The 25,302-nt window shown below is 41.1% G+C and overlaps 3 protein-coding genes across 3 annotated transcripts; all 3 read left to right on the forward strand.

Annotated features, from left to right (window-relative positions):
- Window positions 1-3,063: 3,063 nt before the first annotated feature.
- LOC121182839 (alanine aminotransferase 2-like) lies at window positions 3,064-7,227 on the forward strand. Its single transcript, XM_041039465.1, has 11 exons — window positions 3,064-3,171; window positions 3,762-3,851; window positions 4,193-4,301; window positions 4,414-4,547; window positions 5,019-5,262; window positions 5,352-5,431; window positions 5,536-5,672; window positions 5,908-6,082; window positions 6,164-6,319; window positions 6,874-6,986; window positions 7,068-7,227. Exons 1-11 carry the CDS (start codon window positions 3,067-3,069, stop codon window positions 7,225-7,227), a joined length of 1,503 nt encoding a protein of 500 aa, XP_040895399.1. The 5' UTR covers window positions 3,064-3,066.
- Window positions 7,228-8,848: 1,621 nt separating this feature from the next.
- On the forward strand, window positions 8,849-14,157 carry LOC121183535 (alanine aminotransferase 2-like). Its single transcript, XM_041040649.1, has 11 exons — window positions 8,849-8,954; window positions 9,755-9,844; window positions 9,981-10,089; window positions 10,181-10,317; window positions 10,659-10,902; window positions 10,981-11,060; window positions 11,146-11,282; window positions 11,628-11,799; window positions 12,358-12,513; window positions 13,114-13,226; window positions 14,067-14,157. Exons 1-11 carry the CDS (start codon window positions 8,856-8,858, stop codon window positions 14,155-14,157), a joined length of 1,428 nt encoding a protein of 475 aa, XP_040896583.1. The 5' UTR covers window positions 8,849-8,855.
- A 1,204-nt stretch (window positions 14,158-15,361) lies between these two features.
- Window positions 15,362-18,860, forward strand: LOC121183219 (proproteinase E-like). Its single transcript, XM_041040185.1, has 8 exons — window positions 15,362-15,421; window positions 15,628-15,716; window positions 16,587-16,684; window positions 16,768-16,893; window positions 17,291-17,427; window positions 17,969-18,111; window positions 18,207-18,359; window positions 18,747-18,860. The coding sequence occupies exons 1-8, from the start codon at window positions 15,382-15,384 to the stop codon at window positions 18,762-18,764; spliced, it is 804 nt and encodes a 267-aa protein (XP_040896119.1). The 5' UTR covers window positions 15,362-15,381; the 3' UTR covers window positions 18,765-18,860.
- The last annotated feature ends 6,442 nt before the right edge of the window (window positions 18,861-25,302 follow it).

The following is a 25,302-nucleotide window of genomic DNA, read 5'->3' on the forward strand; positions in this document are numbered from 1 at the left end:
TAGTTTGCAACTAACGTTCTTAGCTGATGATAATCTGAAAAACAACAACCTGAGCAGCTTTACACAACAAAATATTAAGAAAAAAAAAAGTGTCAGCAACTTCAGAGGGGAAACTAACTTATTCACTGTTTCCTAAACTGAAATGAGAAAAAAGTGTCGACGAACATCTGCAGAGCCGAAGGATTGACATGTTTCCCACATAATCACCACTCAAACAATAAGGTAAAATCAATAATTCAGTTGTCGTCACAGCGAGGTTGTCAGGACTGGAACCTCTGTGTCTGTTCAAAGACCAAAACTAAGGCTGTGCTCACTGACCCCGTCTGGCAAATTGGACCGTTCTTCCTACAGAACCACAGAACTGCTCAGCCATATTCTCAGGACGTCTGGTGTGAACGCCTCTCTGAGCTCATCCCACAGCATCTCTGCTGGATTAAGGCCTGAGCTCTGACTTACTGGGGTCATTGTCCTGCTGCGTCACCTCCACAATGTTCACCAGCTGATCCCTGACTGTGTCTGTCTGCTGTTTGCTGCTAAACAGGTAGTGGACAGAGTTTTTTTCTCTGTAAACAGTTGCTGCAGAAGACAAATCTATGCGAGTGAATCACAAATTTGTACAGCTAAACAATGAGCTGAAACTCACTATAAAGCTTAATAAAGTCGAGCGGAGCTGCAGATCTGAGTGAGAATTTGACTTCGTCCCACTCTCTCAGACTGTTTGAAATGCTGTTGCTGTAAAAATGCTGCTTTTAGTAGGGGAGGAAGAATGTAGATCCTTTACTGAAGTAATACCACAGTACGTGAGTAGTCCACTATGAGTAAAAGTCCTGCACTGAAAATGTAACTTCAGTACAAGCATGTGAGTATAATCAGGAAAATGTACTTCAATTAAAAAGTAAGAGTACCCAGAGCAGAAAATAGGGCCCTGTGAGTGTTCTACTGTTGGACAGAGTATTGTATCATTAGATTTTGATCACTCATGCACAATTGTGTAAAGAGCATTTTGCTGCTGTAGTTGGTCGATGTGGAGATGGTTTTTTAACTATTTTATGTTGGTCTGCAATTAATTATTATTTTCTGATTAATCTGGTGATTTATTGATTAATCAATCGATTGTCAAAATTCAGAGAACAGTCGGAAGTTACCTACAGCCACAGAGACACCTTCACAACACTCCTTCTGTCCAATCAAAACAATTATCAAACTAATTCAAAGGAAAAGCAGCAAATCCTCAAATTTGAAAAGCTAGATCCATGAGATGTTTGACATCGTTACATCAAAAAAGCACAAACGATTATAAAAAACAGTTGCCAATCAATTATCTATTGTGGACTAACTGATTAATCGTCTTATTTGTTTCAGTTCTACTTGTATACAGCACTGGTAGATACAATATTTCCCCCTGAAATGTACCGGAGTATAAGTACATTCACTGAGCACTTTATTAGGAACACTTGTACACCTCCTTGTTCATCCAACTATCCAATTATCCCGTTGGCATCAATAGCATGAATGGACCCAACCTGCCTTGTGTCAACAGTCCAGGCTGGTGGTGGTGTGATGGTAAACACCTTTGGGATGTGGCTGATGATGTGATGAATCATGTCAACGTGGAGCAGAACCTCAGAGGAAGTGAGGAACTGACCAGTGTCAGTGTGGTGTTCCTGACAAAGTGCCCAGTGAGTGTGAATAAAGATAAAATGTAAATACAAGCACATTGTTTTGCAAGCTTCCAAAATAAAACTCAAATTCAGTGCACTCACCTGTCCATAGGGTGTCACCTGAAGCACGAGCAACGGAAAGATGGAGAATGGTGGAGGAACAGTCGAGGTCCAAAATGGTGGTCGTGCAGGCGGCAAAAGCGCAAGAGCGTCCAGGTCTGGAGAGTTTCCTGATCTGAAGATAGTCCAGGTCTGGAGAGCGTCCCGGTCCTCTCCGTCTCCCCAGTCACTTCAAACAGTCAGGGACAAGCTGGAACCATCTCTGAGTTTGAGCCTGTCTCACCCGTCAACAATGTGGCTAATTAATTAGCATCAGAGTCTCAACAAATTGCATCCATGTGGTTTAGTATTATGAACACAACAACACAGACACGCACTATTAACCTTCATGGATCGATTCACCTGCTCAATCAGCTGAGATTAACAGAATATTTGGACATTTTCCATTATTTTACCATGAAATACAGCGTTCGCTTCTCCACATCTACTACCTGCCACCTGACCTGTACGACCCGCCCCCCACCTGCTCAATGAGCGGTGATTGGTCTGGAGGTTAACGTCCACCTGTACGATCAAAGAGACGTTAAAATGCACTGTGTTTTCCAGGAAATAAACACCGATGCTTTTGTTTACAAACTGTTTGTATTTCCGTGAGACAACAATAAACATTGTGTAGTCAGTTTCTTGTTTTGTCTCGTGATCAAAGTGTTTAATATTAAAAGTAAATGGCAAATAAACCAGGATGATCAGAAACCAGGCCATAAGTAATTGTTAAAAAAAGTAAATAAAAGGAAACTGAAAAAGGAAATGCAATCTTGAAAATGACAAATGGATGTTGTGACAGACCAGTTTAAAAAATATGAAATTTAAACTCCATGAAATATAACATTTCTTGATAAATAACTGAAACAATCCAATAAATGTTTCAGGTTCTTTTCAGCCATTTGTATTTTAAAATGTCTGAAGTCTTCAGTGTTTGCTTGTAGTGAAAGAAAAATGGCAGTTTATCAAAGTTTGTTTTTTTGATCTTTTCACATCTGAAAAATGATCTGGAGCCACAGCATAGGGGCATTGAGAATGAGAATATTAGGAAAAGTCTCACATATACAAAGTCCACCTTAGAGATCAGGGTTTTCTTGTGTGTGTGTTTAAATGCACCACAAACTGAATCTCAAGGATTATTCATCAAACGGGAGGAGCTGAGTGACACTAACATTTTCAGTGACAGAGTGGTTAACCAGTCACCTCCGTCCTTCACATGTAAGAACCCAGAGCTGCAAAAAGGATTCGATTCCAACCTTGTGCAACTCTGGAACCTCTTCAGTGTCATTTCAGAAAGAAGACAATGAGTCCTCTGCAGCATGTGAATCCCAGAGTGAGGGGGATCAGAGTTTCATCCCACAGTTCACTGCAGAATCTGGCTGCACACATCACACAAGAGATCACACAGGTGAGTTGCAGTTTTATTCACCTACCTTTGCACTGGGCCTCAGGATCAGGAAAATTTCAAACATCTGCAAATGTAAATCTTGATAAAAGATTTATTTCTCTTTGATACAAAGAGACTAAAGATGTTGAGTTCAGGTGGCTTCAGGTGACACCCTCCATCAAAGCTATTAAATAACCACGTTAATCACAGCAGTGGAACGTAACTAAGTACATTCATTTTTTTTAGTCATCTACATTTATCTGACAACTGAATTTAACGCCAAACAAATGAATAAAAGCTTATTGTTGAAGACTAAATCAGTGCGTCTCAACATTTTAGTCTTCTGACCCATCAGTGTCTGGTTCTGTCTATGAGTTGTTAGCAGTTCAACCAAACAGACGGACAGATTTCCCTTCTAAACTTTTCACGTTTCATTAAACTACCTGTTCAATCATCAGATGCCTTACACCAAATTTAACAGTCATTTGAGAAGAGTTTCACCTTACATTTCCAAATTTCCCCTTACCCATAATTTGAGTGTTTGTGGTGATTTTGGGTCCACAGTCCAGACTGGACAAACCCTTCCTGCATTAGCATGTGTTGTCCTGCAGGGGGCGCAGAAATCCTTCAAAGTGGTGCTTGATGTCGCCTCATGTGATCCTCGCCAAGCAGGAATGAAGCCCATCTCATTTGTTCAGCAGGTCAGTTCTGTCATTTGTGCTTTTACGTGATTTCAGGAGCCTTTCTCCTCTCACACTTTTTATATGTATTTTGTTGATTTGTTTGATTTGTTGATTTTGTCAGTTGATTTCTCTCTTTCTCTCTCAAACTTTTTAAAAAAAAATAAAATCAACATTATTATAAGTATGTGTCCCATGCTTTGTAACCATGCTCTCTGTGCTGCTGCTTTCTTGACTGAGAGTGTAAGAGATTTTTTTTTTTTTAATCTCAGAGATGCACTTTCCTGTTTAACCAAAGTTGTATGAATATTCTCCAGATTCTTGTCTGTACTGTCCTCTGTAAACCTGGTCTATGTCCTCAGGTCTTGGCAGCATGTCTGTATCCTCAGCTGCTGAAAGACCAAAGTCTCCCTCTGGATGTGAGGCTGAGGGCTCAGAGTCTCCTGGAGGTCTGTGATGGAGAGAGTGTGGGTGAGGATCAGAAAAACTTTTCTTTACAGTCTGTCTGACATTTAAAACATGACACATGAACATTTAAATGAATACATGTATGGGAACGTCTAATCCAGTGACTGATCCACAGGTTCCTATACTGCGTCCTCTGGCCTGCCTCATGTCAGGCAAAGCATCGCTGAGTTCATCAGGAGACGGGATGCTGGAGTGCCTTCATACGCCAAAGACGTCTTCATTTCTGGTGGTTCTCAAAGGGCCTTGATGGTATAAATATACCGTTGATAGAACTGTGTTATCATTAGTGATTGTCCAGATACCACACTGACGTAACATACTGTGGTATATGGATGTTAAAGGATAATTCAGTCTGCCTTCAAAACTGGTAGGTACTTTAAGTCAGAGTTGAGTCAGAAACAGTGGACTGTAAACTGAGACAAATGCTGTTTATCTTCATTTGTTCTTCCAGATAAGGTTGTTTAAACCCTGTCTGATCATCTGACTGCTTGCGTTTCTTGCCCCATTATGTTTCTTTTAAATAATATTGCAGCATTCCCAGATCTCAACAACTGATCTGATCATAACTGATAGAAACAATGGCCAAAACTAAAACAGTAATTGAACCCTTTATAGGATAATTGTAATTGATTAATTACAATTATCCTATAAAGTGTAAAAAATAAGAATAAATAAGTAAATGAGTATAATTTTGTTTTTTAACTGTTCTGTTGTGTTAAGGTTATTGTGAAGCTGCTGGCCCGTGAGGAGGGGGAGACTCGGACAGGTGTGCTGATCCCCGTGCCCTGCCCTCACACACTGCCCATGCTGCTGGATGAGGCTGGGGTGACACTGGTGCCCTACAGGCTGATTGAGGAGGGGGGCTGGGCTGTAGACCTGGACCAGCTGCACCAAGCGCTGAAGACCGCTAGGGGGCACTGTGAGCCCAGAGCTATTTACATTAGCAACCCAGGAAACCCCACAGGTAAACAACTCAGAGCATCTTTAGAAAAAGCCACCTGTCCAAACTTCCCTGCTGTCATTACATTTTCATGCTGCTGTTTGTCCTCGTAGGTCATGTGCAGGACAGGAAATCAATCAAGGAAATAATTCAGTTTGCTGCAGCTGAGAGACTCTTACTATTGGTTGATGAGGTGATTAGAAACTAAACTTCTGATCTTCACATTTCTGATTAAATTCGGTAACTGACAGTCTTTTGCTTACACTAATTTGTCTGTTCCTTTCTTCTGCGCTGCAGGTGTACCAGGACAGTGTGTACGGGCAGGACAGAGAGTTTATTTCCTATAAGAAAGTCCTGTTTGAGATGGACAAAGCGTACTCAGAGACAGTGGAGTTGGTCTCCTTCCATTCCTTATCCAGTGCCTGCATGGGAGAGTGAGTCCTATGACAGCAAACAGCACTTCTGTGCGCTTCTACACAGGAATCTCTTTCTTTGTGCTGGTATTTTGCTCTTGTGTGTGTTTTCTGGCAGCATAAACCAACAGGTGACTTTTATTTGATTGGTCAAATACATGTCACAGCCAGTTAAACTTTAGCGATCAAAGTAGCAAACAACCATTAGAAATAGTATATATTAAATCTCGAAGTAACTTCTGTACCTGTGTGCCAGGTGTGGTCTGAGGGCAGGATTCATGGAGGTGGTCAACATGGACCCAGAGGTGATGCATTATGTTGATACCATGCTGTGTAGTGACATCAGTACTCCAGTCACAGGACAGCTCACTCTGGATCTCATGGTCAACCCGCCGACAGCTGGAGACCCTTCCTACGACGCATATGCACAGGTGACACGCCGACCCTGCAGTACAGGTCCCTGCACCATGTTGTGTTACTAAATACAATCCCTGTCATTGTTTCCGTCAAAGGAGATTCTCCACAGTTGGGCCACGTTGTCCCAGAATGCTCAGCGGGCTTGGCAGTTCTTGAACGGTCTACCAGGGATGAGCTGTCAGCCAGCGATGGGTGGAGTCTACCTTTATCCCAGTCTGCATTTACCACCTGAGATTATAGAGCAGGCCAAGGTGGGAAGTGCAACAAGAACTGGTACCATTTTATAATGCTGCTCATGATTTACAGAGTAATTTCTTTGTATGAATCACGTATCAATAAAAAACTTACTGGTTCCTACTGGTGCATAAATGTTGGTATAATGGGAGAAAACAAGATTGTGTGAAACAAGGAAGAAAAAAGCTAGACATTTTAGAGCAAAGAGGAAAGAAATGATACTATAATTTATTATTTCTTATCATAATTTATACTAAATTATACATTTTAAAGTATTTTTGTACTGGGAACCTACAATACCAGGAAATACCTACCAAGAAACAGGACTAAAGTTTGGCAAAAATAGTGTTAACAGCATTGATATTCTGCAAGTATAAAAGATATTTCAGAATTAAAATATGCAATAAAGACTACAAGGGTACATAAGGTAATGAAAGGGGCATTATCTCAAAATTAATTTATCATTGAAAAACATGTAAAACACAAGAGATCATATTTCCTATCTATCAGAAATAATAACCCCTGTACATGATTGTTGTTCCTGCCGGGGAGCATGTGTGTCTGTTTTTAGATATTCAAGGTGGAGGCAGATGTTCTGTACTGTCAGAGGCTACTGCAGGAAGAAGGTGTGTTTGTAGGGGCTGGTTCTCAGCATGGTGAAGAAACTGACAGACATCATCTGAGGTAAGATGTGTGAAGTTACCCAATCTGGTCAAGTACTGTTTGTTCTCAAAAAGTGACTGGATTACGTTTTCTCCCTCTCAGGTTGTGTGTCCTTGTTCCATCTGACACTCTGGAGGAGGTCCTGGCTCGACTTGGTTCTTTCCACCATCGTCTCGTGGACAGATTTGCTCGCTCTAACAAAGGTGTGAGGGGCAGAGACAAGTGGCAAAACACTGTGACCGAACATGTTGTCCCCTGTTGAGAAGCACAGATCCTCAACGGCAAGAGTAAATCACAGAAAGAAGAACTGCCAGATGTAGAAATCACGTTTCAAGGCTCCAGCAATTTTGCTTAATAGGACACCGATATTCTAAATGTTCAGGTTTTTTAAAGTTATTTTTTGGCCTTTTTAATTAGTTTTTATTTGATAGTTGCAGTGAAGAGAGACAGGAAACTTAGGGAGAGAGAGAGCAGAGGTTTGAAAGATATGAGTGATAGTGAAATAAAGTGTATGGAGATAAAACAGTATGATAATTAACAGTGTTATGGGACAATATGGTGGATATGGAAGAGTGTTACCCAAATCATTAAAATAATCAATCAATAAAAATCAATGTCTATAAAATTATAATATTTAATAAAATGTTGCTGTGTGTGGTGCGAGTTACTACAGTTCCTTTTGATAATGTGCTGGACCAGACTGTTTCTCCTGTGAATGGAAAAAAAAGTATTTTCACCATAACTTTTTATTCTTCTGTATGAGTAAAAGAAACTCTTACTGTGTTTAAAATAATAATAATAATAATAATAACAGACGTGAAAAAGAATCATCATAAATGTATTCCTAAGAATGACCTTAGAGAGAGTAAATGATTAAACGTGGATGTCAAGATGACCCAAACACAGTATCTAAACAAATTTCTACACATGCTTAGCTTCTGCTCTGTCGATAATACACTGTATGTTCACCCTCGAGGGTCTTTATCTATGTTAACGTCTGTGGGGCTTTACCTCGTCCTGTGTCCCTGTGTAAATTTGCTGCAGCAGGAAAAAAGTCAAACATCTGCAATGATGAAATACTGATGTTGGGAATCATCCTAATGACACAGGTTTCAGTGAATAATAATCGGCATGTTTCACTATTTTCTGACATTTTATACACTGAACAATCAGTGGGTGAGTTTTCATCCTTTTCATTTTTCAAATTCTTGCAAAGAAGTTTTTTTCTGATCAGCTCACGAGTCACATCATGCAATGAAGCCTGAGGCAGAACTGCCACCTTTATTCACGTGATTCCAGACCGCAACGAAAATACGACTCAATACAAACACGATGGGGCTGCACAGCTGAGACCGCTGCGTCCCTCCCCTCCCGCCGATGAGCCTGACGAGGTTCTGACACGATCTGTGCACGATGGTCCATCAAAACCAGCCCAATACCAGAGCACAGCATACGCCTCTGTCAGTCCATATACCTGTGTTCTGAGTGGTCTAATCTACAGTGATGCATCATAATCTATAAACCGATCACTTGGTTTGTACGTAAACTATCGATTATTTACTAACTAAACTATCCTACTAAACTATCGACTAACTAAACTATCCTACTTATCTTCTAGTAGCTGAGTAAATGTACTTCGTTAATTGTCTTGTATTATGGAGCATTTAGCAATGTCTGACAGTTGTGCCTCTAGACATGCGCGCTCCCGCTGGTTGCGTGCACTTCCTCCACGGGCTCGTTGAATTCGGCACACAGGTTTTATGAAGTCATCGAGCTGTGGTCTGGGCTTGTTTACTTGATAGATCCCAGCGGGACAGAGACACACCTTGAGTGTCGGCGCTGAGCCTCTCAGTCAGACCTCAGCGGTGAGAACAGACAGAGCAGACAGAGATGACCTCCGTGCAGCAGGTGAACCCCAGAGTCCGGGAGATCAGAGCCCCCACGAGCCTGCAGAGTCAGGCTGCACGCATCACACAGCAGATCACACAGGTGAGTCACAGGTGTAGGGCACCGGATCTAATCTGAGCTATATACTTTATTTAATATCCTTTATTTAAACCTTCATGTAAGTAAAACTACAGAGGTATTCCCTGCTAAATGTACTGAAGTATCAAATGTAAAATACTCATTATGAAGAACGGCCCCTGCCAGTGTTTATATATTAGAAACATTATATTATTAGATTTTTTTTTATCACATATACATCTACATGTCTGCAGTATTTTGAAGTTTTATTTCCTTGTGGTGGAGTTAATTTTAACTTCTTTATATGAGTCTACTGCTGAGTAGTTTAATCAGTAACAAGGCATCAAGTTTAATCTGTGAAATCCAGTAACTAACTGGAGAATGAGTGGAGAAACTTAACCAGCAGATGCTTCCACACAGGTGCACTGCATGGCTCATCGGTGTATAACATGTATGAGTGAGGTTTTGATGAAAGCTGCCTATAATAAACATAAACTACACTACTACTACGTGACGTCCACTGAAACGTCCACTACTGTCCAGAGAAGAAAAATAGCAGCAGAGTCGAACATCAGATCTCTGTGGAGCGATGAGTCGATTGTTACCTTCTTCAAATTCATTCATGAAACAAACTGAAATGTCATGTTTCCATCCATCAGGTTTGCTTGGTGATCTTTTAATTATATCATCTTGTCATGTCCTGGTTTTGGTTTAGTGGCGCCTGACTAGAGATGAAAGAATGAAGGATAAAACTATAGACAGTGAATGTCGAAAAAGACAACCAACCCGAGCCTGTGTCTAAAACCAGACTGTTTTCTTCTCAGGGAGCAAAGAAACCGTTCAAGAAGGTGATCAATGTCAGTTCAGGTGATCCCCACAGGGCAGGGATGGCACCCATCTCATTTGTTCGCCAGGTTGGTGTTTTATATTTAGTCTGTGTGTATTTGTGTGTGTGTGTCTATCTGGTGTACCTGCTTTCCTGCCCCACTGTGATCAGTCTGACAGCTACAAACTGAGCCTGTCTGCGTCTGTCTCTCCCTGTTTTCTCAGGTCTTGGCTGTGTGTCTATACCCTGAGCTCCTCAAAGAAAAAAGCCTTCCTCTGGACGTCAGGAAGAGGGCGCAGAGGCTTCTGGAGGCCTGCGCAGGCGGGAGTGTGGGTAAGATTAAATGATATTATTTCATCTGTGCAGATTTAAAAACATCTGGCCCCAAATAATTCACAGACTTCTAACCCTTTGTCGATGACAGGCTCATATTCAATAACCTCCCGTGGTGCACCACATGTCCAGAAAAGTGTGACTGAGTTCATAATGAGGCGAGATGATGGAGTGAGTTCACACCCAGAAGACATCATCATCTCCACTGGTTCTCAGAAGACTTTGTCGGTATGAGACATATTTCTGGGACTATTATTAGTATATTTGTCAACACTTTAGTTGACAAAAATAAGTCTCTGTATTTAGCATTCAGAAGCAGTGTATAAACATCGTCGTAGGAGATGCTATGATTGGAAATGAACAAACACTTGATAATGTCCTTATAGCTGTGTACAACTACATTAAATGGTGTTATGAATCATTTATGTCTGTGCATGTGTGTGTATACTGCTGAAATTGTCTTATTGTGACTTGTCAGGTCACATCTGTTTTGCTTGTAGTTCTGTAATGTGGAATAGAAGTGTACACTTTTGCATGCAGTTAATTGTGTTGTTATTTATTGTGTTTAGCTGGTTTTGCACCTGATGGCCAACGGGGCTGGGAAGACTCAGACAGGTGTGTTAACCCCTGTGCCCTGCCCGCACACTCTGCCCTCGCTGATGGATATGACAGGGGTGAAACTGGTGCCCTACCAGCTGATAGAGGAGGGAGGCTGGGCTGTAGACCTGGAAGAGCTGCACCGAGCTTTGAAGACCGCTAGGGGGCACTGCGAGCCCAGGGCCATTTACATCAGCAACCCAGGAAACCCCACAGGTAAACAACATACTTACAGCATCACTGACTACATTTCCCATTTTATTATCTCATACTAACTGTTATTTGTCCTGTTAGGTCACGTGCAAGACAGGAGAACAATCGAGAAAGTGATTCACTTTGCTGCAACAGAGGGTCTCGTCCTCCTGGCTGAAGAGGTGATCATAAGTTACACAATGAAACAGGCATCTTCAAGACTTTGCTTGAGTCTCACACAAGCTCATTTTCTTTCGTGTCTTCTAGGTGTACCAGGACAGTGTGTTCGGGCAGGACAAAGAGTTTATTTCCTATAAGCAAGTCCTGTTTGACATGGGAAAGAAGTATGCAGAGAAAGTGGAGCTGATCTCCTTCCACTCATTATCTACAGCCTGTATGGGAGAGTGAGTTTCACTGATGTTTGTTAAACAACAAATGTTTTTCACAGCCCAGTCTATGATCTCAGCACTCGCTGCTCAGTGATTTAACCACATAGAGCAGGTATTGGCAGCCTTTTCCAGTGTGTCCATGTGTGACGTGTTCGTGTGCATGTTGATTATTTTCAGTAAGAGAAAGAACTGAACTGGTGTCAGTGTACTGCATGTTTGGGGCAAATAAAGGTGGAATATATGGCTATAAAAAGACTCCCATAAAGTGAGGTGAAAAATGTTATCTGAATTCATCTTAAGCCTTAAAAAAGTCTCTTCTGTCTGGTGACTCATTTATGTCCATGCTCACCCTGTGTTTAGATGTGGTCTGAGAGGAGGGTACATGGAGGTAATCAACATGGACCCAGCAGTGAACAACCATTTGAGAAACATGCAGGCCACATCCAGCCCTCCAGTTTTATCACAGCTCGCTCTGGAGGTCATGGTCAATCCACCCAGACCTGGAGAGCTCTCATATAAAAAATATGCACAGGTAAGACAATGAGCAAAAAATTCATCCAAAGCAATTACTGCCAAATACAGCCTCTTACAGAATTCAGAAACTGTCTTAACATTTTTCAGTTAATTAAATAACTAAATATCCTTAGCAGTAAAATATTTTCATTTTTTTGGATCCAGATGTTCAAACTCACTTGTACAATTTCTTCCTGACATCTTCACAAAAGACTGATGCACATCAAAGGTCCACTATGACACAAGTTCACAAAATCAAATCCAATAGATGTTTTTTTCCCACTGTATTTTAATAAATATGTTGGGGTTTTTTTATTGTCTGAATTGACGTTAGCACGCTGCTATTCACTGTGAAGTGTGAGTTATGAAGTTTGAGTTTCCACAACTTCAGGTTAGAAAAAAGGGGTGCTAGGTGCTCCAGCTTTTTTCACATGATACATATTAATTTCTTTAGTTGTTAATATAAAAAGATTCATTGGCGCAGCTTTAAGTCAGTGTCCAAGGAGTTTTGTCCCGGTCTAGCTTGTATACTTTTACAACTGGTAACCAGTACCTGCCATGTTTTCCTCCATCGTAGGAGATTCTTCACACTCAGACAACACTGGCCCAGAATGCTCAGCGGGCTTATGAGTTCTTGAATGGCCTTCCAGGGATAAACTGCCAACCAGCGATGGCTGGAGTCTTTCTTTATCCCCGTCTGCATTTACCACTTCAGATGATTGAAGAGGCCAAGGTCAGAAAGCTGCACACAAACATTCTCCACTGCACCACAGTACATGGCTGTGATAGTTTAATTTATTGTATATTTATTCTCATGTTGTGATTTATTTGGATCCACCACACAAAAGTCTTTTTCATGGGATGTGAATATACTTACATGTTATTTATAAAATCAATATCAATTATGATTTTATGATTTTATGTTATATTTCTGATGTTGCAGAAGGTTTGTTTACATCGGTATTTTATGTTTTTAGAACACACAAAAGACTAATTTTAATCTTTATTAAATATGTACATAAAATAAACTTGTAATTCTGCGGTAAAAAGAAAACTCATTAGACCAGCTTATATTCTTAAGTACTCGTGTGTCTATAAATATACTGTAAATACCATTCAACACCTGCTGAAAATACAGAATCTAACATTTTATTTCACAGCAAAATGAAGAACAAGAACAAGTATCACCTCTGAAATTTGAAAATCACTGTAGTCCATAAAATCATAAAGTTTAAGCAATAACACTGACACTGTAGAAAATCCAAACGTTCAGCAAGTCATAAACGAGGCCTTCATAGTTGACACAAGCTGCTGTTCTCCCCTTTAATTTCAGATGCTAGGTGTGAAGGCAGATGTGCTTTACTGTCAGAAGTTACTGGAAGAAGAAGGTGTGTGTTTGGGAGCTGGCTGCGAGAACGGGCAGGACGACCAAAACTGTCACGTCAGGTGAGAAAGAAAGAGCTTTGGATTCTACTGTTAAACTTCATGTGTGTGTGCTGTTTGAGTTTTAGACCTAGGACATAGTTTAAAAAGTGTGAGTATATCTGGTTTTAGGGAAATAGTAAAATCAGGATATTTAGGGAAAATCAGGACATTTTGAAGAGTGGGATACATTCTGAAGGACATTTTTGGAAAAGTGAGGAAATTTCAGGAAATAATTGAAAATTTTTTTTTTTGGAACGTTTTGTTAAGAAGTAAGGACAATGTTTGAAAGTGAGGGTGTTGAGGAAAAACAAGGCCCTTTGAGAAGGTAAGGACATTTTGGACAACAAGGACACTTTTGGAAAGAAAACACTTTATGATGGAGAAAAGGGACATTTTGAGGACATCCTGGAAAGTGCTGGAAAGTCTGATAAATAACTGTTAATACCTGTGTTGTGTGTGGAGGGTCATTCATTTTTTCTTTTAAACTATATTTTACACATATTTTAAATTCAAAAATGAATATTTCCTTCATAATGAGGTCATGATTGAGAAGCAGCGTGAAGCAGCCTGTATTCAGAGCTGCTGTACAAACAAAGGTATTATCATGGCTGTTATCTCATTCACCATGTATACAAACCAAGAGCTCAGAAAACCAGTACTTCGGTGTTTGTGTGAAATGATTCTGTCACCTGAGGGCATGTAGGGAACAACAGGATGCACTCCGGCCTGAGGACATATCCAAAGTGTAATAGCTGTTAAACTATGTTAAACTGTTAATGTTCAGGTCATTCCTGCTCTAAGTACACATGTATAAGTGTATGTATGTTAATGTTTAGTTTGTGTGTTCCTCTTCCCTGTCAGGATATGTGTTTTGGCTCCTCCGGCCGCTCTGGACGAGGTTTTGGCTCGTTTCCATTTGTTCCACCTGCGCCTGCTGCACAGGTTCCCCTGACAGAAATGTCAAGGACACACACTTTGGGGAAAAAAAACCTCACAGAAGCAAGGTTTTCTCGATTTTCTCACACTCAGTAAAACAGCCTTTTTAATCTTTTAAATAAACAGTCTTAAAAGGAATAATTAATTTAATCCTGAATTGAATTAATTAATTGAATTCATTTGATCCTGAAAAAAACAAAAACACATTTCAGTTCCCTTAGTTAAAACTAATTCAATTCTTGACAAAAAATGTACCCACATAAAAATAATTGAAAAACACCTCTGCTGCCCCGTTGAGATGGGATCTACATTACAGGAAGAGGTGGGGAAGGAAATATTCACTGTGCCAGACGGTGGTATAACCTTCACAGAATTACAGGAGATGTTCTGTAACAGACTTGGACATTCAGCAGGACAAAGACAAAAGAGAAGGACAAAAGCCTCCCTGACAAGACAACAAACACATTGATCATTCGGTGTGAATAACACTTCCAGATGATATGATTATTGCCGATGTCCATCAAAATAAATATGCTTATGAATAATAATAAAAGACTCAGAACTTGAGAATCATCAGGTTTCAGTAAGTTTCCTCAGAATCAAAGTGAAACAGTGGCTACAATTCAAATTCAAAGTCATATTGGTTGCCATACAGGCCTATATGTTAGTGGCATTTATTCCTGTGTTCACTAGTTGAATCTTTGTAATTAAATTCAGTCTATGGAACTTTATTTACACCCAGCGGGTCAATGTTTATTACCAGACTTCATCGTAATAAGTAAAAATGAAAGGTGCTGGGCACATCAGTACTTGAAGATTATGTTTATTTGATTTCAAGTTACATTTTGGAAAATGTAGTTTTTAATTATTAAAATGTTGTTAAAATGACTTTGATTGATGTTGATTCTTTAAAGTTAAACTGTTAATAAATGTATTAAAAAAAACATCAGTATAGTTTGAAGACTGTAAGATTGAAATAAAAATTAAATAAAATGGACAGTTCTGCAAAACTGTCCCTGCCAAAGTCTTTTGAAATCAAGTATTCTGTTGTATTTGTGTTTGTTTCTTCTCCTTGTTCTAGAAAGGTTATGTAAAGACATGTGAAACAGATGTTGCTTGGGACATACATTCCCAGGTCAGAGATTGGACTGTGTTTGTGTGTGAGAGATCTAATTGTTGAATGTGTTTTGAGGGTATAAAAGCCAAAAAACACACTTAGAGAGTCCAGTCAGAAGAAATCATGATGGAATTGATCCTTGTCCTGCTGTTTGCTGCCCATGGTGAGTCTCTGATTATTTGAACCCAGTCCACATGATTTAAAATGGGGCATTTCTGCTGTTAGTCTACATTATTTTTTTTTAATGAACATTGTATCCCAATCTCATCCAGCCAGGTACTAAGGTGTTTGTTTGATGTACAGTATCTCAGTATCAGGGCTGAGCTGGATTACTTTTTGTAACGTCCACTTCTCTCTGTTGGTCTCCAGCTTATGGCTGTGGTATATCTGCCTATGATCCCGATAGGAACCGTGTTGTGAACGGGGTAGATGCTCGTCGATACAGCTGGCCGTGGCAGGTGAGCTGATAATGAGATTCAGGGTTTGGCAAAATGACGTGAGGTGACAAGGATCTGCTGCACATTTTGCTTTATCACAACTCTTGAGGCAGTTTCTTTCACTATGATATGATAAATCTATTAGGTTTTAAGAATTAGCCACAGACATTCCCTCCTGGTCATTTATCACTATCACAACAGAAAACTACATTTACACTGTAACACACTCACTGACCACATAGCCAGGCCTGTTAAGTACAGCTGTACAATTTAATACAACAGATCAGCCACAAATTCCACATTTAGGATGATTATAATGTTCCGTTTCTGTTGACACTGTCAAGATTCAGCTGTGTGCCTATCAGTGATGGTGTTGTACTGGACTGCATTACACTGAAATGTGTTTCTAATATTTTTTCACCCTCATATCTGTAAATGAATGAGCAAAAACATTAAAAGAACATCACAACATAATGTAGTCCACTCCCACTACAACTTCAAAAATAAACATGTAAACTGATATAAAGTTTGAATAAAGTTGGAATAATTTTGTTTTCAGACACATTCCTCTTTTTATTCCTATTTATACACATCAGTAATCACATTGGAAGAGATTAATCAAGAAAGTTTTGAGAAGGTATACACTTTATCTATCAAGAAGAAATCACATTGTCACAATCATTTCATGAGAAGAGGTCAAATTCCAACTTTATGGGCAACAGTGTAGTTATGCCAATTCCTCTCTGACTGTCAATCAAATCAACTTTGCTTTGGGTGTGCTGTCGTTCCGGCTTGTGTGTGGTGTGCGTGTGTGGTTTTAAACAGACTGCATGTTATCTGCCTGTATGTGATGTGTGACCATGCTTTTGAGACTGTGTGTTATTGTCTCAGGTCTCTCTGCAGTATCGTAGCGGCTTCACGTACCGACACACCTGTGGAGGAACTCTGCTCTCTGTTGACTGGGTCCTGACTGCTGCACACTGCATTGGGTGAATCACAGTCTGCTGCTGGTATTCATGTCATGATGTGACAGGATGATTGAATTTGATGTGTGTGCGTGTCTACGTATTAGGTCTCGTACATACTACGTGGTAGCGGCGGAGTATGACCTGGAAATGAAGGATGGCTTTGAGCAGATCATACCTGTGGGGAAGGTCATAGTTCACCCTCAGTGGGATGCCAGCTGCCTGTCATGTGGGTAAGGATTAAAACACAGAGCTGTTTTCAAACTGCACAAAGAGCTAGAAAAGATTATGTGTCGAAAAGTACAGATGTTTTTGCACAAAGCAAGGATGCCCAACAAATTATGTTTAAATACAGCTAAACTGCAACAGCAAATATGATTTAGAGGAAACATAAGTTAAATCTGCATTCATTTGTTTGTTGGCCACTCTCGGGCGAAACAAGCTGAAAACACACCTGTGACAAATGAAAGCCTTATTATGTGACTGACTGAGCTGCTACTGTAGCATATTTCTCTTTAATCTAAGTAGAGTGTTGGGAAAAAAAGGTTTTCAAAGTGATGATTACCTTTTTAATTTTCAGGGATATTTCTTTTTATTTGATTACATTCTTGTGATTTTCCTCTCGCTCAGTAACGACATTGCAATGATCAAACTAGCCTCCCCAGCCAGATTGAGCGAAAAGGTGATGTTGGCCTGTCTGCCCAAGAGCGGAGAGATTGTCCCTCATGACCACCCCTGCTACATCACCGGCTGGGGAAGACTCTACAGTGAGTGCTTCTCATACAACAACACACTGAGTCTCATCTACACAGCTACTGCACAGACCAACATGTGGCTGTACTGACGCGATAAAGTCATTCAGTGTTGCTGCGTTGGAGTAGAGCAATGAAGGACTTCGCCCCACTTAGTAAATGTTTATTATTTTCCTATTGTTTTATTGGGAATTGTAATAGACATAAAATACCAGATCTGGGTTCAGATTTGGAACCATGTTGATATAAAAACAAAGAAAACAATAGTACAGCACAGGAATGAGGCGCAACATGAATCACATGACGGTAGGACATTCTTCAAAAAAGGCAATTACTTTATTCTTATTTTCAAATACTACATATTTCACACATTTCTGCCTGTGTACAGAGAAAACACAGAAGATAATTAATTGGTGAGCTTTAGAGGTGCTGGTAGTTTGATTTCTGAACTTCGGACAGTCAAATTCTGCCTCTGTGCTTCAATATTTTAGCCATATTTAGATTTTTTTGCTCAGAATTTCAAGGATTTAATGCAATGCCCCCCCACTTCCTACAGCCGGTGGTCCCATTGCCTCTAAGCTCCAGCAGGCTCTCCTTCCTGTGGTCGAGCACAGCGTTTGCAGCAGCAGCAGCTGGTGGGGGAGCACTGTAAAGCTCACTATGATCTGCGCTGGTGGTGATATCCGCTCTGGCTGCCACGTACGTACAGCTCCCTTAAATTGGTCATCATTGTGCAAGCAGGTTCTCGTTGTATCAGTGTTTTGTCTTCACTTGTCTTGTGGCTGTCTCTGCAGGGGGATTCAGGGGGTCCTCTGATGTGCCGGGGTGTGGACCGCAAGTGGTACGTGCAGGGGGTCACCAGCTTCGTCTCCTCCCTCGGATGCAACACCCTCAAGAAGCCCACAGTGTTCACTCGCACCTCCTCCTTCTCCAAGTGGATCCATGACGTGAGTTTCCATCCAGAGAAAAAGCACAGTTGCACAAGTCTGTCCAGAAGTAAATGCAATTTATTAAATTTCTTATCAAAATGCTTTTAATTTACAGAGAGGCCCAGAGGTGCCTAATGGTAGAAAAGAGCTGATTTTAGATGACTACAAAACACATGAGGAATCCGGTTGTTTAACCTAATATTTCCATTTGATTTGAACATTGTTAGGACATTACAGTGGTGCAGATCTCCCAATGATTTCTCAGATATATACCTGTGGTAAAATGTCTATCCAAGCCAGGGGAAATACACCCAGCCCACAAACATGTAAACAATAATGAAAGAGCAGTCTCCTCATGTGACCTGCATAGGCCACATTGCTAAATGTATGTTTTCTATCTTTCAGACTATGATGCAGCACTGAAGACCTGGAGCCTTTTATCTGATGATAAATTCACCTCATCAATCACCTGTCCTTGGCATCTTTCAGTGCAAGAAAAATAAACCCTTGTTATGTCCCAAATCTATACAACACAATCTGACTATGTGATGTAAACTATAAAAACTGAAATAGAAAATTGAAAAATTATTTTACGGCTATCTTTCATTCCAACACACAAAGACATGGAGGAGCTCCTGTGCCACTGTGTGGACGAGGGTGAATCAGATCCAGGGACACCTCAGGAATGTGTGACGATGGATTGGCAGCTTTACTCTGAACTCGCAGTTTGATTGTTAGCAATGATGCAACACCAGCTGGTACACCATTTCCTTTTAGTATAAAATGATAAATGGTATCTATCTATAGATAGATAGCATGTACTGTAAGCCGTACTGTGAGTATGAAACTATAACACAGCCTAACACTACAGCAGACCAAGGTGATACACTGTAGAAACTGGAGGCGGTGTATTGTCAGTGGGAAACCACAGGGTGTCAGTGTTGGCTTTCGCCGTCTGTAGGCGACTGGTTGTTCTTGCTGATGAGAGAAGAGACACCATGAGCCTGGACTTGAATGTGTCTTGAACATAAAGAGAAAAGGCAGCATTCATTCATCAAAATTAGCCCAAAGAAGCTGCACATCATGGCATGTGCACCACAACTGAAGTGAACGTGCAGCCTGCTGAACATGGAGGGAGCTGCTGTAAGTAAACTGGCCAAGGACACCTCAGGCAGGTGAGTAAACCAGGTGAACCGATCCTCCTTTCTACAGGTATGAAATGAAGTCCCAAAATGCAAACAGATTTCCACACATTTTCACAGGCACACACATAATGTATTACACTTGAGTCCAACAGAAAAAAGAGAAAAATAGCAAGGGAGATCTGGCTTTGTTTCTATCTGGGGGGGCTCCTCCAGCCCTTCTCCTCCTGGAGTTGAGCCCAGTGAATAAGCGAGCTTTAGATCACAGGCCATTGGCTGGCTGCTCATTACTGAACGATGCATTAAATCCTCGGCTGTAAATAATGTGATAACTGCTGCGCAGGGCTCAGCTTCACCCACAGGAACTGGCGGCCATCTTTCTTTTTCTTTTTTTTTTTGCTTCATTTCTCTCTTTATCACTCACTCCCTCTATCATTTCACAATGAGTGGAGTTCAGTTTTGCACATGCTATGTAATTATTCCACCCCAGTTGCTCCAGGGAGAGAGAGTGAGATGGCTCATTCCTCAAAAGCAAAGCCCAACAATCCTCCCCCACCATCCCCCGCCCTCCCCCAGCCTAACCGCTCAGCTCAGGGTGCTCCACTGCAGGAGGCAGAGGGAAACCACAGCATCATTTCCAAGGCTTCACAGGAACGTAGAATCCACAGCTTTAAAGGAGAGAGGACGACGAAAGCGAGAAATAAACAGTGATGAGATCAATGACACGTGGAAGGACTAAACATAGGAGAGGTATGATGCAGGTACATTTACCATACACACTGAGGAGGATCTGTTTTTTCTGCTGTCACAATTTAAATAACTGAAAAAGCATCTTCTTTATCCTTTATTCCATGTACTGCTTGTTTTTGTCACATTTATCCTTTTCTGAACTGATGGTGCAGGATGGTGATCGTCGTACAGACTTCACTGACAACTGGGACAAATAAATATAACTGACTTGACTTAAATTGACTTCTGCTTTTTGCTTGACACATTTTTGCCTTGATCTCAGTTTTTTGATTGTACACACAGGTTGATTAGCACTCACATACACAAAGATGGTTATGTAACCATCCTATTTGGTGACTTGTTTTCCACTCAGATTAAAAGATTTGATAAGGATGAAAAAAAAGAGAGAAGTTCATGGCTCTTTTACTGAAAACCGCCAGAAATGAAAAGTTACCTGCTGAGGTCAAAGTATCCAGGACAATGTTCCTGAAGGCGGTTCTGTCTGTGCCCAGCATTGAACCGACAGTAACATCACAGCATTTTATTGAGATTTTTTTTTTACACTTGTTCTTTTGGTAACTTATTTCAGTTTTCAGCATGTTTCAGTTTTTTCCATATGAGACTGCAGTCACAGATTCCTAAGACACAAAATGAGACAGAAACTACAATTAGCTGCATATGAAGAGATATGGCAGTGATTTGGCCCAGTGAAAAACATCTGTGAATCCCTGACACAAGAGCCCAAGGCTGTTTGTAGTCGTTGGAGATGTATGGATAGCAAAAATAAAAGATAAAGGATACAAGACAAAGAGGCAGGACACACTTTTAACAATGACATACCAAAATCAGTTATTCATGACGCATAACAACAGTGTTTAAAGATGAATTTTTGCCATTGTTTCATCCCTCTGTGGCAGCAACAAGCAAGAATATTAGTTTAAATCTTCAGTTTAGTTACAGCTTCATAAAAAACAAAACAGTGTTTGACTCCTTAAAGTCTCTAAGATCTGAATTATAGAGTCCCTCCAATGAATAGTTAATACTTAATGAATGTCTTGGTGTTTAAATGAACTTTTCATGGAGGGAGGTGTATTTTTGGCCTGGAGAGCAGCCCTAGCCCCCTTTGCTTAAGAAGATTTTTTTTTTAAATGAGTATTTAAACATGTTTTTCTCCAGTTTATTTTGGAGCCAGCTGACTTCATCCTTCTCTGAATGTGTAGTTGTCCTTATAGAACACCTGAAATGGCCTCATATAATTCATACAGAGTTAGTTTCCTTTGCGTTATGAATCCTAATTGCTTTAATAACCTGCTAAGGAAATTTGTTGGAAAGTTTGTTTCTCTTGTTTGTGCCAATGTTGCTACGTAACTGAGCCATCATTTGGATGCCACTTTTAATTATTCCTCGTGTGCTTTCTCTGGTCCCTCAAATGCAATTAGATACTCATGTTAATCCAATCCTCACCACCAATCCTCTGTCTGTTTGGCCATCTGCCTGCTGACCTGCCTGCCTGTCTGCCTGCATTTCCACCGCAGTCATGATGGCAGTAACACACGTACAGTACGGCAGATCTGACACACCTCACTGTAAACACCATACACAAACTGGAGGTGACATACGAACACAAGAATAAGACATCAGCGGGGACCGAATGTGCAGGAGCAGACTGAATCTGCTGTCAAAGAGGAGGCGTGCTCCTCATGTAAGGAGTTACAGCGGGAGCTCACAAGCTGTCATGATGCTCACCATGGAGACCTGACAGGACAGGCTGCTTGTTTCCATTCTCCTCATGTCTCTATTCTCTCCTGCTCCTTGTGTTTTGATCTTTTCTTGTATCTGTCTATCCGTTGTTTCTTCCTTCGGCAACTCTTTCAGCGGCGCATCGATGTTAAATGTCTCCACTCTCCAGCTCCCATTTCATGCTTCTCTTTACACCCACGTTTCTTTTATAGGAAGAAGTTAACCCCAGAAAACCTTAAGTTTTTGTCTTGAGTTGTATTTTCAGTCGCTATTTTTTCCAGAAACAGACAAAAGGGAATTTAAAAGTTATTCCCAAAATTGTGAAAAATGGGAAATGATTAAAAGGAAAAATAATAAAATAATAATAATAAAAAACCCTGAACAAACCCTGAACCTCCACCAGCACCTCCCTTAGGAGGTGCAGGTGGAGGTTCATGTGGCTCCATATTCTTTAGACACTCACAGTCACTAAGCCGTGGCCACCACTGAGGGATCTGATCAAATCCCTGAACAGTTTCATCAGATTCCTCTGATATTTATTCACCTGACTTCAGAGATAACGTTACGTTCCAGGTCCAGGTCTCAATGTTAGGCTTGTGCAGAACTCCTTGCAGGTTACTTTCCGATCCCAAGGTTGGGAACCCCAGCACTGAAGTGCTCTCGCTGTTTTTCAAGTGATTTACCTGTCACTGATGTAATAATTCATTAAAACACAGCTGCCTCACGACCAGCTCAGCTTTAATATGCGGCTGATGCAACATGGACAGTCACTATGAGAAGTGAATTAAGCAACGTCTCAACCCTTCTTTCCCAGACGCAGTGAGCCTGTTAGAGAGATGGTACGGTCCACGCCATTTTTTTTTTAATACGCAACATTTGGCCATCACGAGTCTCTCTCTGATCTGCACGGCTCAGTGTGGTTGCACGTGAAGTGTGTGTTGCAGTCCTGAAATGCAACATGACTGGAGAAGTGCCTTGTGTTGGGAGGATTCTCATATCGAGCTGAGTGCTGTGTACAGCTCACAGCTTCTGAGAAGTGATGCTTGACACTGCGTTGCTATGGATACCTTCTGTGAGGGCTTCGCTCCATCTCAACAACATGGTAGTGCTACCAAAGCCATTTAGGACACACTTGTTATGTGTAATTTGAGGCTACATATATTTATTTTTCTGCGTTAGCATCAAATGCACGAGCGTTCAGACCAACTGCACACACACAGACACACAAACCCTCCTCTCTTCTCTTTCCCAGCTCTGTCTGCCCTAAACATCTTGGCTTTAGCTGCTAAATGCCAGCAGGTGGTGGAAGGTGTTGCTGGGGGGTGAGAGGTGCCGGCTGCCGGGCAGCAGGGGGGTTGATGGGGCTTTGGCAGGTACAGCTGCCCCTGTAGGCTCCGTGGGGATGAGTGACATTGAAAAAGGAGCACCAAGAAACTGGGGTCAGGGGTTAGACAGTTAGCATGTTGTTCACAAAGCCTGCGGGAATATATAATCTTATTAGTGTCAGAGGAAAGCAGAGAAATACATCTGCAGATGGCTGCAGGGTTGAACACTGAAATTCTGTCAGAGGTCCAGGGATGGTTATTGTTTCACAGACTGGTGAGACACAAAGGCTGTTTAGAAAATGTTTCTTTAACACGTCTGGTTTGTTTAAAAAATTCTGCTTTGGAGAATGAATTTCTCCTTCATGCACAAATTTATGGCTGAACCACACCGAAAGCCAGAACATTGAACTGTCTGAATTTTATTTGTATTTCGAAAGCAACACACTCTCATGTTCCACTATGGGACGCGACTGCGTAGCTGCATCACTGCAACAAGGAGGGAATTAACAGCTTTGTTCCAGCTGCACTAAAGGTTACATATAATTTGTAGCAGCAAATAATTTTGTAAAAATCATACATTCATCTTGTCTTCTTTACACAGAGATTGGATTGTTGTGTGTAGGTGTGAAAGCAGGAGGGATCTGAGCTTCTCTTTTATTCCTCATACACTTCTACTTACAACATGTCGCTCTTTGTGTGAATAACCAAGTGCAACACCAAACATGTTCACCCTTATCCACATTATCCCCATATAACCATGCGAATGATCTCAGTGAGACAACACTAAAGACACAAAGTTCTTGGAGAGGGATCAGGAAGCCAACAAGATGCAACCAAGATGAGGCTATGGGGGCAGGCTTTTCTACGAGTGTGGTCATTTAGGATAGGCGTAGGAGCTTAGACTTGGTCAGACAGCACCTTGAACAGCCTAATTAGTCAAGTTCATCAAGCATCCTGAAGCCTGTATTGAATATTTCTGCACATTGTTCACTGACAACGTTAGTCAGTTGTTTCTTTTTTCTTCAGTTGTTTCTTGTACAGTCTCTGCCACTGAAAAAATTATCAAGGTTTCTGTTGTTACCACATGTTTAGGCAACTTTTACTGGCAACAGGGTTGAGCCACAAGCAGCAACCCAAGTCAGTGCATCTGAGTGTTGCAGGGCAAAAGCTGTGAGAATTATTTTCTTTTCAGGTCTATTTCAAAGGACAGTCAGTGAGACTTTGACTTGTAGTCTGTGGTGCATGTCGGCCTCCACTCTCTACCACTCTACTCTTCTGTTACCATGACGAGCCTGAGTTTGCCCCTCAGCTTTGTTTCTCCTCTGTCTCTCTTGGCCTGTGTGGCTTCTCTCCTCAGTGAAATGGTGTCTCTTTCACATAATGTCTCCCTGGGGACGTTTTAGGCTTCATACATTTCCACCTCATTTACTTTGCCAGCCTGGGGACTGCAGACAGGCTATGACTGCTCACTCTGTGTGTTTGTGTGTGTCATTATGTGTGTGTGTGTGTGTGTGTGTGTGTGTGTGTGTGTGTGTGTGTGTGTAGAGGGTGGGCGAGTTTGTGTTGCGGTCGAAAAATGATTCTCCTCAGGGCAAAAGAGAGTGTTAGATGTTGTGTATTATTACTTGACGTCTACAGCGTACACACCATGGAAAGTAATCACTGCAGACACATGACACAGAAACTAAGAAAACTCATATGAGGAACATATGATTCTGGTCTAAACCTCCTCTATAGAGACAAAACAACCAGAGGAAACACCGTGATTCACAACTCCTCATCTCTCCCATGTATGGTGAGTTATCGAGTCATCACCCCTCTCAGGCTGGAGCACCCACTGGGAGGACAAACGGCCATTATTTCCCCACAGTATTTTAATTTATTTAATTGTTTGTGCACTCTGAGGGCACTGAACTGAAGCAGTTCTCTCGCACCTCGCAGCACAAGACGGGAACCAGGGGGAACTGTAAGAACTTTACAAGGTAATTATGTTTGTGTGTTTTTCTGTATTTTTCTGCCTGCACA

The sequence above is a fragment of the Toxotes jaculatrix genome, chromosome 6 (genome assembly GCF_017976425.1).
Source record: "Toxotes jaculatrix isolate fToxJac2 chromosome 6, fToxJac2.pri, whole genome shotgun sequence".
In the NCBI taxonomy this organism is placed as follows: Eukaryota; Metazoa; Chordata; class Actinopteri; family Toxotidae; genus Toxotes; species Toxotes jaculatrix.